The sequence below is a fragment of the Myotis lucifugus genome, unplaced genomic scaffold (genome assembly GCF_000147115.1).
Source record: "Myotis lucifugus unplaced genomic scaffold, Myoluc2.0 scaffold_15, whole genome shotgun sequence".
In the NCBI taxonomy this organism is placed as follows: Eukaryota; Metazoa; Chordata; class Mammalia; order Chiroptera; family Vespertilionidae; genus Myotis; species Myotis lucifugus.
Window position 1 is genome coordinate 12,266,996 of NW_005871063.1, and position 17,309 is coordinate 12,284,304.

Genomic DNA, 17,309 nt, shown 5'->3' on the forward strand with positions numbered 1-17,309 from the left:
ATATATACACACACACACATATATATATAATTTATTTTATTGATTTTAAGAGAGGAAGGGAGGAGAGAGAAATAGAAACATCAACAATGAGAAAGAATCTGGGATCAAGCCTGCAACCCGGGCATACGGCCTGACCGGAATCAAACCAAGACCTCCTGATTCATAGGTCAACGCTTAACCACTGAGCCAGGCTGTCCGGGCCACAGTTTGTACTTCTCAATCCCCTTCACCTTTTTCACCTATGCCCCCACCCTGCTAAACATTTTAATAAATAAAGAGTATTTATAACTAAATGTTAACTCAAAAGTACTTTACTTACTTTGCCTGACTGCAACCGTTGTATTCTTGAGTCACATACTTTCTTTACAAATAATAAGCTATTTATTTGATTTTTGATAGTGTTGATATCTAAAAACAAACAAATTGATTATGAACTAGAAAGTGATAGTTATATGTGAAATACTTTAAACATGCCCTTACTGTCATCCTACATAATAAAAGGCTAATATGCAAATAGACAGAATGGTGGAACAACAACAACCAGTTGCTATGACGCGCACTGACCACCTGGGGGCACGTGTGGAATATGGTGGGCACTGGCCGCAGCAGTATGGTGGAGCAGGTGAGCAGGGGTGCCAGACCAAGGTGGGGCGCCGGTCACTGTCATCGGGGCGAGCCTTTGGTGGTTACTGAAAATTCTTTGCTCCGACGAACCGCAGTCCCACCCGGCACTCACACCTGCTGCCAGCGCCAGACCCGTTTGTACCCACTGCTGGCCCCAATCGCTCTGCGCTGTCAGCAGGTGCAAGTGGGGCCAGCGCCATCAGCATGTGGGGGCAGCGGGAGTAGGGCCACGGCAGGAGGGACCGGGTGGGGGCGTGGAGGATGGGCCAAGACCCGCCTCTGTGCACACCCCATCTTCGTGGCCCACAGTTCCTTTCAAGGTGCACAAATTTGTGCACTGGGCTCCTAGTTTAATATAAAAGCCAGTGCATAGAAAAATTATTATATTTAATAATGAAATAACCTAAAATTATATAATGAAATTATTTAGTTAATATTAAACCTTACCAATTCTCTTTACTTTAGAGATAACTGCAATAAGTCTCACATTCAAAATTATAATACCTTATTCTTTGTTTTTTTGTTTTTGTGTTTTTTTTAATCCTCACCAGAGGATATTTTTTCCATTGATTTCTATAAAGATGGGAGGGAGGAGGGAAGTGAGAGAGACACATCGATTGGTTGCCTCCCACAACGCTCCTACCAGGGTTGGGGAACCTGCAACTGAGGTATGTGCCCTTTCCTGTGACTTTTGGGCCTGTGGGCTGACACTCTAACCACTGAGCAAATGGCCACAGCTATAATGTATTCTTAATACATGTTATAACACAATAAGCTAGATTTCAATTTAGTTAAGGCAAAAACAACTAATAGCATAAAATGACATTTAGGTAAATTCCAATTTTGTTTGAAGATACAGTAAACAATAAAGAAGTAAAACATTCTTTCACTTAAGTTACTTACCATCACCAGCTGTATCTAAAGATCGAAGATACTGTAATTCTTCTATTGCCTTATCTCTGACTGCTTCTAGCTCTCCAATATTGTCACTCAATTTAATAATGTTCATAAAGGCCTCATAGTTGCAATTAGACTCACGGATCTAAAAAATAAAGTTTAAAAAACAGATGGGAGGGGGACTCACTTATTAAGGGAAAACAGAATCTTGAGTGACTACCATGTGAAAGGCACAACTTGACATATTCCTAATGCTTATAACAAAACAAAATGAAATTCTCTGTACTCAGAGTACTTAAATTCTCATGGGTCACAAACTAAACTATGGAAATAAAATATACAATAGGCTAGAAAGTAGAAAAGCATGCTCAGAATGTTTGATGGATGATAACAAGGAAGCCATGACGGTTGAACTATATCAAAGAAAGGTAGAAGAGTAGACAAGAAGATCAGTGGTGATGAAGAGCAAACCAGTAGGTTACAATAAATGTTTTGACTGTCATTCTATGTGGAATGAAAGTTACTAGAGGATTTTAAACAGAAGAGTGGGATTCTCCAACCTAAATTTAACAGAATCACTATGATTATATGAACACTATTATTTTGTCTTTTTTTCCAGTCACTTGCTGTTTAAGAATAGAAATAGAGTAGATGGATGGTTAAGTTGAATTTAACCAGAGTGTCATTTCACCAAGCAAGGACAATGAGAGAGAGAGAAACGGTATATGAAGATGTGAAGGAACTAATCATTATGACTGCCAATTAAATTTAAACCAAGTAATGCAGTAAAGGGAGCTATGCGAAGGTAGCAGACTTAGGATATACCATCATCATTTTTAATGGCTGCATAGTATTCTATTGTATTAATATGCATAATTTATTAAACTAATCCTCTATGTGAGACACTTAAATTGCGTTCAGTTTTTTAGTATTATATGCAATGTTTGCATTAGTGGCCTTAAATGTTGTTGCAAATCTGCTTATCATCATTTTAGAATAAATTTCAGGAGTAGAATTCCTAACCAAGGGATATACATTTAAAAAATTTTTAATGACGTGGATTTGCATATTTTTAAAACTCTTGGTAGAGAACCTAGTAGGGATCTATCAAAGTTAACAAAAGAAAAGAATAATCAGGTTCTGTGGCCTCCATGAAAGGGTCTAACTTTAAAAAATACTGGTCATCTATCTATACACATGGGGAGTAAAACATCCTTTTTTAAATTTAAATAAGTAGTAACAACACTAAACTTGTCAAGATTATCTTATCTCTTAAAGAGAACTTGACTAACACATATAGCAAACAGAAATATTGAAAATATAAAGATTATCTCTAGATACATTTTTATTTAATAAATTGTTGCTTAATCATCCTAATCTCCAAGTACTATTTCTATATTTAAAAAAAATTGTTTTAAAGAGTTGTAATTTAGAAAGTACATACCATCCATATGATATATTGATTAATATAATCAGGATCACTGAGTTGATTTATTAATGGAAGAAGAATTCCTTGTGCAAGGATTTCCTGGGCAAAATTTTAAAAAACACAAACAAATTTAATCTAATACACTGTTCAAATCAATAGCATAATATAAATTCCCTAACAACCTGTTACTTAAGAAAAGTACAATACACGTAAAACTAAAACTTAATAACCACCATAAGCTAGATGAGCTAGTTTGCCACAGTTAAAATAAATAAATTAAATATACTGAGATGCAGCTACCTAGATCTATATGGATACATGTCCACAATGACACCTAGAGTTCAATGGAGAAAAGCAAAAATATAGCTCTAGTATGTAAGTATTTCTGTTAATTTTTAAATGGCAAAACACTGCAGTATAACTATTTATGGATTCCTACATCTATATTTAAAGAATAATAACAAAGAAGAAAAGGAAAAGATACACACCAATTTTAGGATAGTGATTATCTTCAAGGGAGGAACAGAGCAACTATAGTAAAATATTAACACTGGTTGACTCCGAGTAGTTGGTACATACATGTCTATTATATTATTCACTATACTAATGGAATGTGGGTTTGTATATTCTTCTATTTCTAAATTTCTTAGTTTTAATTTATAATATGGTAAATATTGATAGATAAAACCCACATAAAAAAAAAAAGCTCTTTGAGATCTTCAATAATTTTTAAGAAGAGTCACAGGGACCCGAGACCAAAACTTTTGGGAAGTACTACTCCAAGTTTCTTTATAGCCATTTATTTGGTATGAGTTTAAGCTTACCCTGACAAAGTATCGCATGGTCTTGTTCTGGAAATCTCCAGGAGGTAGCAATAAGTATAATAAGACCTCACACAAATCCCTTAGGAATCCTAGAAAAAAAAGGTAGCTATAATAACATTAGAAAATATGAAATCCCCATCTACTCTTGATATAAAACACATAAAGGTAGAAAAAATCAGTTTTCTGATTATACTGGCTTATTATTTTAGTAATTAGTACATATCAGTATTCATTAAAAACTTCTTCATTCTGCCCTAGCTGGTTTGGCTCAGTGGATAGAGCGTCAGCCTGAGGACTAAAGGGTGCCAGGTTCGATTCCAGTCAAGGGCATGCCTAGGTTGCGGGCTCGATCCCCAGTAGGGGGCATGCAGGAGGCAGCTGATCAATGATTCTCATCATTGATGTTTCTATCTCTCTCTCCCTCTTCCCTTCCTCTCTGAAATGAATAAAAATATAAAAAACAAACAAAAAACTTCTTCATTCTTCTCCAAATAGTAACTACCCAATCATCAAAATGGTATTTTTAAGTCTGCTGTTACATCCCACTCTTTGAATGACTGAAAAATTTCAATTACAAAAGTGCTCCCAAAACAACTTTTGTTGTACCATGTATTCTGTACTCTACCACACTAGTTATGTTTGCATACTTAAAAATTATTTGCACATTTAAAAATTACCTGTAATTATTCTTTCCAAAAAGAACTTCCACTATTTTGGCAGAAAAAAGAATATGCTCTTCTAATTTACATATTTGAGAGCTCGGTTTACATAAAAGTACTGCACATCACTATATCTATTTCTTACATTTAATTATTTCAGATCAGTGCTAATATAATGGTGATTAAAAACTGAATTGCACAATATATATAAAAAGAAAAGAAGAGGAAAGGAAAGCAAAGTAAAGACATAAAAATGTTAAGCATTATAAAAATAAAAGAAAACAATTTCCACAACTAGAAATGCTTTACTGTAGTTGTTACATACTGACACTTCACAGGAATATATTATACACCTGATACTATTAATAAAAAAATGTGCCAAGTAGAAAAGACTCTTAGTCATTGCAAATCTAGGGAAAATCACAACACCCTCAACTAAAGTTTATCTGATCTAACTTTCCAAAAAGAAGACAAGCTCGTTCTACCCTAAAAATTGTATTTAAAATTTTTATAAGCATTATCTTAGCAAATATTTTAGGGTACCAGATATATTCTTGAATTAGAAATAATAAATCAAGGTGAAGATAAAATTACTATCCATCAAAAAAGTAAATTTCAATTACAAAATGTTTATGCTTGTTATATTTTCCAAGAAGACAAGAGGGGTAATCTTTAATTACCATCTTTAACTTTTAAAGGTAACCTTCAAAACAGAAAAAAAAACTGGAAATTACTTTTAGGAATTAAAAAACAAAATAAAGTGAATAGTAACAGTATCTTCACTATGCTACCTGTCTTAAAAGAATAATTTCACCCTTATATTTGGTCACTGGTCCTACTAACTCATCTCTGATCAACTTGAACAGTTACTGTTCTCAAAAGTGTGAAATTGAAAACAAAACCTTCTTCATCTTTGGGAGAAGTGCACACTAGATCACGGCAAACGTCCTTCTCCATTTCAACTTCAACTTCAAAGAAGGTTTCTACAAGATCTTCTGCTGAACCTGCAGAAAGAAAAGAACAATTCAAGCTATACTGAATGATATAAACAAAACAGATTTTAAAATCATAATTTTCAGGAATAAAGATATTACCTGTTACTTGATCATCTTTTTCTGTTATCTTCTGTTGAGCCTTTCTAAATACTCGTAGGTGTGTGCCAAAATCATCTACAATGCGTGTTGTAAAATAAGGTTGCCAGTCTATTTCTTTTGACCTTATAAAAAACATATTACATAGAAGCATTACGGAAATGCTTTTTAATCAAGAAATATAAATTCATTTTAATGACTACTAAAAGACATCATTATCAGAGACTGAATTTATTTATACTGAGGTTTTGTTCATTTAATTACTATTACATATTAACAATATCTTTCATTCATAAGACCCAAGGTATATCAAATCTATTTGACTAAGACTTTAGGCATACTAAGCATTTTATGTGCCAAAGCTTAAAGATTATAATAGAAAAAAATGATATTTTTTCCAGTTAAATCTGAAGTGAATCTAACAGATAGATCATGCAAATTGTCATCCCAGACCTAAGAATACATTAGAAATTCAGAACTTTGCCTGATTTTGAAAGAGCGGACTAAGAGCTGTCAGAGGGGAGGGGATTTAGGGGAAGTGAAAATAGGCAAAAGGGGGATAAATAGGGATAGAAAGAGACTTGACTTTGGGTGGTGAGCATACAATGCAGTATGCAGATGATATTTTATTGAGATGTATACCTGAAACTTGTATGGTTTTATTAACCAACTAGAGGCCCAGTGCACGAAATGTGTGCATGGGTGGGGTCCCTAGCAGCTGCCAGCTGTGGGCCGGGTCCTCCCTTCCCCAGCTGTGGGCAGCCGGCCAGGGCCTCCCTTCGTTCTGCACCACCCCCTGGTGGTCAGCACACAGCATAGCAAGCAATTGAACTCCCAGTTGGTCAAACTCCCAAAGGGACACTTTGCATATTAGGCTTTTATATATATAGATGCTACCCCAATAAATTCAATTAAAAAAAGAAAAGAACATTTGAAATATTTCTTGGTTCTTTTTCAATCATTTCTGAAATCTTCACATTCTTCTTTTAGTTATATAGGCCAAGTTCTAAACTAAATACCTTTGGTATGAGGCTGATTGGTTTTTAAGTGCATATACTAGCACTTAAAAACTAGTGTATAAAAAATAACAAAACAAAAAAATGGTTCAAAGAATGTGGCTACACTTAGCCATGAAAAAGATGATTACTAATTATATTATGTAGTACTCTATCTCAAAAGCAAAACACCACAAGAGACACTGCTAATTTAGTATACAAGTGGAGCAAATAATAAAGACAACAGATAAACCAAAAACAGTTTACACGTCTCCTTGAATTAAGTAACAGTTTGTTTTGTTTTTCAATCCTTGAGGATATTTTTTCCATTGATTTCTAGAAATAGTAGAAGGGAGGGAGACGGGTGAGAAAGAGAGAGAGAAAAACATTGATGTGAGAGAGACACATTGGTTGGTTGCCTCCCACATCTACCAGGGCTGGAGAACCTGCAACTGAAGTACTTGCCCTTAACCAGGAATCAAACCTGAGACCCTTCAGTCCGCAGGCCGAGATTCTGACCACTGTGCAAAACTGGCCAGGGCAAATTAAGTGTTAGTTTTAAACAAATGTTTTTAATGCTGTTTTCCTTAAATTAGTATTAAAATTAATTTACTCTTTTAGGTGTTTATTCATGAAGATGCTAGGCAATGGAGGGGCCATAAAATGTATACCCTAACTCATTATGTTAATTACCCACATATGTATAATAAAGAAGCTAGTGAAGAAATTGACTTGATTACACTGTCATTTTTTTACAGAAAGCATTCAAAAGATAATGGCATTGAGGAATATAACAAATGGCTGTTTTAAAATAAAAAACATAAGTTATTAGCACTCATATACAATTTTTTAAAATTTATACAACTATGATTTTGTTATATATATGGAAAGGAAGAGTAACATTTAAGGGTAACCTAAACTCAGGAATCTGAGGAGGGTTACCGTTATTTAGAATATAAGAACCATGTCTATAAGCACATATTAACCTTGGTAACAACATTCAGCTTCAACATAAAAATTTAAATCTAGGAATCTCTAGAGTCTCTTTAAAAAAAAATCACAATCTATATAAGCATCTTTCAAAAAAAACTTTAACATGAATATTTGTACAAAATTATACACACTGAAAATTTTATGAAAACAGAATTTGGTGAGAGACCAAGATGGCGGCATAGGTAAACACCGGAGATCGCTGCCGCAAACAACCACTTCAAAAATACAACTAAAAGACGGAACGGACATCACCCAGAACCACAGGAAGGCTGGCTGAGGAGAGACTCTTCAACTAGAAGGAAAGAGAACAGCATACCGAGGCTCAGAGGAGGCGCAGTGTGGAAAATACAAAGGTGCGGAGGTGCGCGCGCAAAGCGGGCTGGTGGCTGAGGGCGCGGTTGTCGTTTTCAATCAGGAGGGAGTCTCAGACTCTGAGCTCCAAATCCGGGCGAGTCTCTAGGGACTCAGACTCAAACGGGAGAGGCTGGATTGTCTGGCGTCAGTTGGAACTTGAGGGCAGCTTTCTCTCCGAGGTTTACAGCGGTTGCTGGGGTTCTGAGTAGCAGAGCCTCTGGGAACGGGACTGAGAGCAGCCATAACTGCTCCCTCCGCCCGCCCTGTTGATCCCCTGCGACCCGCCCCGATCAAGCCCTGCGCAGAGCCATTTGCCGGATAGCCTCAGGCAAAGGCTAGATTAGCACCTCTCCAGAGGACAGAAGTTTTCCCACTGCAGATACAGGTGATTCTCACAGACAGTCGGCCTGGTGGTCAAATCCCTCTAGTATTAACTACAACAATCAAGGCTTAACTAGAACAAGACTGCGCACAAAGACCACAAGGGGGTGCACCAAGAAAGCATAAAAAATGCGGAGACAAAAAAACATGACAGAAATGGAGGATATAGAGCTAAAAAACGCAATTTTGAGGGCTTGCAATAATGTGCTAGAAGCTGCCAATAAACTTGATGAGAGCCTCATGAAATCTAATGAGACCCTCGATGCTGTGATAAAGAACCAACTAGAAATTAAGCATACACTGACTGAAATAAAGAATATTACACAGACACCCAATAGCAGACCAGAGGAGCGCAAGAATCAAGTCAAAGATTTGAAATGCGAAGAAGCAAAAAACACCCAACCGGAAAAGCAAAATGAAAAAAGAATCCAAAAATACGAAGATAGTGTAAGGAGCCTCTGGGACAGCTTCAAGCGTACAAACATCAGAATTATAGGGGTGCCAGAAGATGAGAGACAGCAAGATATTGAAAACCTATTTGAAGAAATAATGGCAGAAAACTTCCCCCACCTGGTGAAAGAAATGGACTTACAGGTCCAAGAAGCGCAGAGAACCCCAAACAAAAGGAATCCAAAGAGGACCACACCAAGACACATCATAATTAAAATGCCAAGAGCAAAAGACAAAGAGAGAATCCTAAAAGCAGCAAGAGAAAGAGACTCAATTACCTACAAGGGAATACCCATACGACTGTCAGCTGATTTCTCAACAGAAACTTTGCAGACCAGAAGGGAATGGCAACAAATATTCAAAGTACTGAATACCAAGAACCTACAACCAAGATTACTTTATCCAGCAAAGCTATCATTCAGAATTGAAGGTCAGATAAAGAGCTTCACAGATAAGGAAAAGCTAAAGGAGTTCATCACCACTAAACCAGTATTATACGAAATGCTGAAAGGTATCCTGTAAGAAGAGGAAGAAGAAAAAGGTAAAGATACAAATTGTGAACAACAAACATGCATCTATCAACAAGTGAATCTAAGAATCAAGTGAATAAATAATCTGATGTACAGAATGAACTGGTGATTATAATGAATCAGGGACACAGAAAGGGAATGGACTGACTATTCTTGGGGGGGAAAGGGGAATGGGAGATTCGGGAAGAGACTGGACAAAAATTGTGCACCTATGGATGAGGATAGTGGGTGGGGAGTGAGGGCGGAGGGTGGGGCGGGAACTGGGAGGAGGGGAGTTATGGGGGGGAAAAAAAAGAGGAACAAATGTAATCTGAACAATAAAGATTTAATTAAAAAAAAAAGAAAACAGAATTTACTTGGTTGGTATAAGCCATTGCATTAGTTCATTTAACCCATAAAAGGTTCATTCTAGCAAATTTAGAAGAAAGTAATTTTTCAAGTTAGAGCTGTAATCTTTCAAAGTTAGAGCTGTTCCATTTCATGGTACAATATATATAAAACAGTGACATTTTCAAACAAAATAAAATTTACAAAGGTATTTTAAACCCAATTCAATTCTATAACCCATCACTATAGAGGAGGTAATGACATTTAAAATTAGTGAAAATCAAAAAAGTAAAAAATAAAATTAGTGAAAATCAAAAAGCAATGCAACTACATAAAAATAATTTTAAATATAGATTTTTACTTTCAATATACAAATATGAGTAGGGCGGGGAGAACAGGGAACACAGTATTCTGCATCTCTATCCAAGTTCATTCGTTTCCCTCTTCTTGACTCATTTCCACTGAATACATGAAACCCTAATGTAAATCTCAACTAAAAGGGACTTTTCTAGGTTAGAAAGATAAGAACAACAGTAATATATTGCTTCCCATTTATAAATTAGGAAAATATTTACTATCAATTTCTAGTAGTATTTATAACAAAATTTGAAACTATTTTGAGGACGGGGCTTTCTAAATTTATGGTATATGATAAATATGTAATAAATTTAAAATCATCACTTATGTAACACATAATTCGTTCTATTGATCCACATATAATTCTCTATTAAAGTTCTTAATATCCATTACTTTTAAGTTATGCCTAAGTTCAAAGCTCTTTTCACTTTGTTTAAAATATTTCCCCATACGCTTCCTACTCTAATAAAAACAAAAGGATTACACAATGAATCCTTTTATCGACACTTCCATTTTATTATTACTTACATGTGAATCTGTAATTATAAAAGCTTAATATGCTAATTAGACCAGACAAAGCCGGGGCTGCGAGGGAAGCCCAGGTCCTGGGTGCCAGAGGGAAGCGGAGCCAGCAGCCAGGGGAAGGAAGGCCTAATCTTGCACGAATTTTGTGCATCGGGCCTCTAGCTTAAAAATAAGAGAGCATATTTCCCATACGTTCAAAAGTACAAGTGATGTATTCAACCCTACCCTAAAAATATAAAATTTATAGTAGGGTCCTGAAGCTTAAATACCTGACAGAATGGGTGCAAAAATTACTCAGTTTAATGAGGGATGCAAAGAAGCAATGAAGTTATAATTTAAGCATACAAACAAAAGCCAAGCTGTAATGTGTACCTCTCTAACCATATATTTTGCATGCCTATATCTCCATCTCTAACACCAGCATCATCTCCTTACTTTTAACTGGTCTCCGACATCCACTCTTGTCTCCCCTCCATTCTATTTTCCATAGAGCAGCCAGAGTGATTTTTTTTAATACAAATGTGATAGTACAAAATAAAAGCTTTAAATATCTTTCAATAACTCCATTGATCTTAGGCCTGAGCACAAATTCCTTCTCTAAAATCTTACATACCTGGAACACTGCTTACTCCCTTATTATCACCTGTTCCACCCTCTTTCTTCCCTTCTGTTCTGCACACTCTCAGGCTTTCTTTCCATTTCTCAAACTTGAGTATGCCTTTTCTTATCTCAGTGCCTCTGGACAATCTATCCCCTCTGACAGGTTTGCTCATCCCTGCCCACTCTCCACAAATTCCCCTTCTTTCTCACACATTCAACGGACAATTCTCACTTATACTTAATTCATCTAAAACATCAATTCCATATGTCAGCCTTTGTTGACCCTCTCCCTTTGCTTTATTCCTTCAGATCAGGTCTGGATCTCTGGTGATATTCTTTTTATTTTTTTTAAATCTTTATTGTTCAGATTATTTCAGATGTTCCTCTTTTTCCCCCCATAGCTCCCCTCTACCCGGTTCCTTATAGCACCGAAATTTTCATTTTTTATAGCACTTACAACAAGTATGTCAAACTCGTGGCATGTGGCCCACAACAAATATTTTTGTGGCCCAGCCACTATAACAGTATATAAGAAAATTTCTTAACTTAATTTTTACAATATCCTGTTATACATAATTATTAATAACAAACTACAAAGTTCGCTAATGACTGATTACTATAATCGTGTTGCATTCATTTCCCTTACGTGCCTATGCGCAGGTTCACCATTTCCACTAATACTAGCAGCGAATATTTTAGCAGCTGACTGCCATGTCATTAGTCTTGTACTGACTTGTTTGGTGTGCACCACAGGAAGTATTTCGCTTTTGGAGAACAAAAAAAAATAGGTTTATTTGTGTTATGCTTATTAATTTGTGCAGTTATTCAGTGTCTGGTAAGTTAATGTTCAAGAAAAAAATATTAATTTTTATTAAAATGTTCTATTATTTTGTTAACGATTATTCATTGTATTCAGCATGTCTCTATCGAAATAAACCTACATTTCTATAAAAACTGAAGCTATTTGTGTGTGGCCCACATAGACTTAAACCTTGTTTATTTGGCCCGTGTTAGCCTTTGAGTTTGGCATGCTTGACTAAACTGCAGTTAAATAACTCAACTGCTTGAAATAAATTCAATTACTGAGGTAAAGATCTAGGAAAGTCAGGGACTTCTATTTTGTGTTCATTTTATTCACAATGGTATCCCTGATGGCTAAGTAATGTATTGAACAGCTGGAGACACTCAATACATATTGATTTAATGATCCCTCTTTCAAGGTCAAATCTGTCTTTTCAGGGTCAGGTGCTTAAAAAATAGCACAAGACACATACAACAGTTGCTTCTTTACTCCTTACAGTTCTGAAATAAAACATAAACTGAGCTTTTTTTTCCTCTCTAAATCCCTAAGCTACTTCATGCTAATGCCTAAAAAGGGCAATGAATGTCCCAAATATGTGGGCTGCGATTGAGCTGATATAAATTACTTCACTGGTTCTATCTATTCTAAGCAGTGTACAGCTTATCATCCCACAACCACACATAAAAAAACACACCTCCAAAATCAACAAATTTATGTAAAAAGCACTGGACATGTACAAACACATACATGTACACACACCCACACACATATCCTTAATTAAAGAAAGATTCATCATTTCATTAGTTGTGAAATTCAGCAAGTCACATAACTCCCCAAGGTTTGTTTTCTCTAAGGCCATTCAGGGTTTTAAGAATCTATGATTGTATTATCTAAATACACACACACACACACACACACACACACACACACACACACACAGAGTAAATGGAAAACCGGTAACTGGCATATACTTGTAAATCAAAATATTTGATCAGAAGAGGGAGTTATGAATACATTTCATTTAACTTCAATCATATAAATCTCTCAAAATTAGGCTAAGACCTTTTATTTGAATGTTTTGCTTAGTGATAATAATGTAGTCTTTGTCATGGAAAAATCATTCCCACACTGCAAAAATTATGCTTTTAAGTGGCATGACAACTAACATTTGTGAACAAATCTGAATCCTTCCAAAGAGTCCTTCAAAACTCTTCACCAGTATTTCATAGTTGTCTTTTGCACACCTAATTCAACTGCAATCTATCTAGCAACTAGCTATGAGTAAAATTCCAAAGCGAGTGACTTCGTTTTCATAGGGACTACCTTGCCATACTCCTATTCCTTCCATCTGGACAGGAGTAAATTATATGATTATAATACAGGTTCAGAAGCAAATACAACTTTCTTTTTTAACACACTTATCTTTCTCCTCTAAGTCACAAATGTTCAGCTTGCACCACAGACCAACTGCATCAAATTTTCCTTCTTTCTCCCACATTCACTTGACAATTCTCACTTATACTTAATCTAAACCATCAATCCCGCAGGTCAGCCTTTGTTGATCCTCTCCCTAAAATACATAAACCAGGCATCATACAACTGACTTTTGATAAGCTTAAAACTCAAAAGATGGGAACAGAAGTAGACAGAAATACTAGAAAGTGGTCTATTAGCCTAGCTTTATTGCTAGGGATATAAGTCAGTATATCCTACAAAGAGAATGAAGAATATTGGCTAACTAAATGTAAGTTAAAAGAATGATAGTAGTATAGAATTGGTACCATTCCAAAAATAGCTTAAAAGTTCATTGATGATAACCATACACAGAAATAAGAGGTTAATCAAGCAATCTATATATATAAAAGAGCCAGGGGCCGTCACATCCGAAACAACCGAACGGACGACTGAACAGGCTGAGTGGGGCAACAAGGCTAGAAGGGGGGTTAGTGAGAAACAACCAAACGACTGAACACCAGGCTGTGTGGGGCGACCAGGCCGGCAGGGGGGGCTAGTGAGGGACGACCAAATGATTGAACACCAGGCTACGTGGGGCGACCAGGCCGGCAGGGGGGCTAGTGAGGGACAACCAAATGATTGAACACCAGGCTATGTGGGGCGACCAGGCCGGCAGGGGGGTTAGTGAGGAACAGCCAAATGACAGAACACCAGGCTGCGTGGGGCGACCAGGCCGGCAGGGGGGGGCAGTGAGGGACAACCAAATGACTGAGCAGCAGGCTGCGTGGGGCGACCAGGCCAGCAGGGGAGGCAGGTGAAGGGACAACCAAATGACTGAGCAGCAGGCTGCGGTAGTGCGACCAAGCCAGCAGGGGAGGCAGTGAGGGGCAATCAGGCCGGCAGGGGGCGCAGTTGGCGACAACCAGGCCGGAAGGGGGAGCTGTAAGGGGTGACCAGGCCAGCAAAGGGGACAGTGAGGGGCGACCAGGCCAGCAGGGGGGGCAGTTGGGGGTGACCTGGCCATCAGGGGGGACTCTTGGGGGTGACCAGGCTGGTGGGGGGAGGGGGCAGTTAGGGACAATCAGGTCGGCAGGCAGAGGCGTTTTGGGGTGATCAGGCTGGCAGGGGGCCAGTTAGGGGCGATCAGGCAGGCAGGCGAGCAGGTAGGAGCCAGTGGTCCTGGATTGTGAGAGGGATGTCCGGAAACCGGCAGTCGGACATCCCCCTATGGGTCCTGGATTGGAGAGGGTGCAGGCTGGGCTAAGGGGACCCCGCCCCCCATGCACCGGGCCTCTAGTATTGTAATTTAAATAGGATTAAATAATAAACAGTATTTAATTGGAGAAAGAAACAGTATAGGAATGAGCAAAGGCGATGGAATGAACATGGTATATGGAAGAGTCATTGTGTAGACTTGCCTGACTAGAGAAGTGGGTGACCGTTTGGCAGTAAAGGCAATCTTCACATTCTTGGCAGAATACTTTCCTGGAAAAGGTCCTTTTGTCAAAATGATAAAAGTAAATACTGACTTTCCCATAGAAACAATCCTATTATAAACCATGTTCCTAATGCTACATATTTTTTCAGAGAAATGACTACTAAGACCTTATAAGTTAAAAACAGTTAAGAATATCACAGTACACTATTTACTGAACAGTGTATGTGTGTGTGTGTGTATATATAGATAGATTTAAAGATACATTAATCCTTAAAGGATATAATAACCAATCACATAAAATTAAAATAATATGTGTTAATTTCCCATATAAGGCTTTTTTATGTAGAAAAATAAGATATTTTTTAAAAATATCATTAGTGTAGTAAAATTCATAGTTTTTCTAGGTAGATTTCGACAAGTATTTTTGAGGAGATGTTGATAAAAGTTTAATTCCACTAAAGGATTTTTGAATCAATTGACCTACAGGCATGTTTCATGGAAAGCAGTGGCCTATCTATGAAAGAAGAAATTTCTTCCTCCTTGAGCCACTGAATCAGGCAGCAACTTCCCCCTCATAATTCACTATAAGAAAGTATATACATAAACCTAAAAAAATAAGTAAGAAAATAAAATACATAAACCTTTGTTTCCATCCTTCTAGAGTACTTGAGAAACTACTTTGTTACAATGTCAAAAGCGTCAACCTGAAATTGAATTTGAGTCAAATTTTAAAGGCACAGAATTATAAGCTTGCTGCTATATTAAAAGAATACCCCTTCTTCCAACCTCAATTCACTCATAAATTCTATGTTACATATCTCTAGAGTACCTTTGTTTCCCTTTTAAAACCCTAAGGATTTAGTTATAAAACAAACTGATTTTTTCACAACACTGTAAAGTATATGATAGTCTAACCACTATGCTGTACACCTGACACAAATACAAAATAATAGTGAATAAAAAAGAAATAGAGCTGAAGATCATTTTTATTTATATTTTTGTTTTCTTTTTTTAAAATATATTTTTATTGATTTCAGAGAGGAAGGGAGAGGGAGAGATAGAAACATCAATGATAAGAATCATTGATTGGCTGCCTCCTGGATGTCCCCTACTGGGAATTGAGCCCATAACCCTGGCATGTGCCCTTACCTGGAATTGAACCATGACCTCCTGGTCCATAGGTCAATGCTCAACCACTGAGCCATATTGGTTGGGCTATATTTTTTGTTTTCTAGATAAAACCACCAAAGCCATGTTCCCACAAAATAAGTATACAGGAGTAGAAGAAGTTTTGTTGTATCACTGACAATGAGTTTTTGAACTCCTTTCAACTTACGCATCCAAATCAGTTATATTTCATCAAAATTTAGTTTTAGTAATATATGAGCTGATAATCTGATTAGGTCCTCCTCTAATTTTGTTGAAATTAAGGAATGAAACCACCTGACTTCCAACTGGATTTGTTATGGAGTCATTAATTATACCCATTATTCTTTACTTTTAGGGACCTTGTTGAATATGATATACTCAGAAAGGACTGGAAAACAGAAATATTCATTTTAAGACACTTTTGCCAATTCAATACTTTTAATAAAATGCTTTTATTTCTCAAAGAAAACAAAAAGATTAGTATACTATGTCTTCTATGTTTGAGGTCAAGCATACTATCTGACCATGTAGAAATATAATGAAATGTTTAAATAAACTTTATCATCCTACTCTAAGATCTCCTAATAAAATAGACCAGAGGAGTGCTTAATCCCAAGGTCAATTAAATCTAATTATCAACCCTATACACTATAAAAAATAACTCCCCAGTTTCCTCAAAAAGTTAAAAATAGAACTCCCATTTGACCCAGTAATCCCACTTCTAGAACTATATCCCAAGAAACCAGAAACACCAATCAGAAAGGATATATGCACCCCCATGTTCATAGCAGCACAATTTACAATAGCTAAGATTTGGAAACAGCCTAAGTGCCCAATAGCAGATGAGTGGATTAGAAAACTGTGGTACATCTACACAGTGGAATACTATGCTGCTATAAAAAGAAGAAACTTTTACTATTTGCAACAGCATGGATGGAATTCGAGAGCATTATGCTAAGTCAGTGATGGCGAACCTATGACACGTGTGTCAGAGGTGACACGTGAACTCATTTTTTGGGTTGATTTTTCTTTGTTAAATGGCATTTAAATATATAAAATAAATATCAAAAATATAAATCTTTGTTTTACTATGGTTGCAAATATCAAAAATTTCTATATGTGACACGGCACCAGAGTTAAGTTAGGGTTTTTCAAAATGCTGACACGCCGAGCTCAAAAGGTTCGCCATCACTGTGCTAAGTGAAATAAGCCAGTCCGAGAAAGATAAATATCATATGATCTCACTCATATGTGGGATATAATGATCAACATAAACTGATGAACAAAAATAGATCCAGAGATTGACCCCCACCCCCAACTCCCACCACTGAACAGACTGTCTAACCCAGCCGTGGGCAAACTACGGCCCGCGGGGCGGTACCGGGGCGGTTTGAAATGAAATAAAACTAAAAAAAAAAAGAAGACCGTA

At 36.8% G+C, this 17,309-nt stretch overlaps 1 protein-coding gene across 4 annotated transcripts in view; it reads right to left on the reverse strand.

Annotated features, from left to right (window-relative positions):
- SNX13 (sorting nexin 13) overlaps positions 1–17,309 on the reverse strand; it is a 93,268-nt gene that overhangs the window by 49,957 nt on the left and 26,002 nt on the right. For 3 of the 4 annotated variants that reach the window (XM_023750771.1, XM_023750772.1, XM_023750773.1), the window contains 6 exons: positions 5,528–5,649; positions 5,336–5,437; positions 3,775–3,863; positions 2,966–3,049; positions 1,528–1,666; positions 320–408 (listed from right to left, as the gene is read on the reverse strand). In XM_023750771.1, coding sequence (XP_023606539.1) covers positions 320–408; positions 1,528–1,666; positions 2,966–3,049; positions 3,775–3,863; positions 5,336–5,437; positions 5,528–5,649 — 625 coding nt within the window. Of the gene's footprint in view, positions 1–319; positions 409–1,527; positions 1,667–2,965; positions 3,050–3,774; positions 3,864–5,335; positions 5,438–5,527; positions 5,650–14,711; positions 14,779–17,309 lie in introns of all 4 variants that reach the window. The other variant, XM_023750774.1, reaches the window with a different exon arrangement.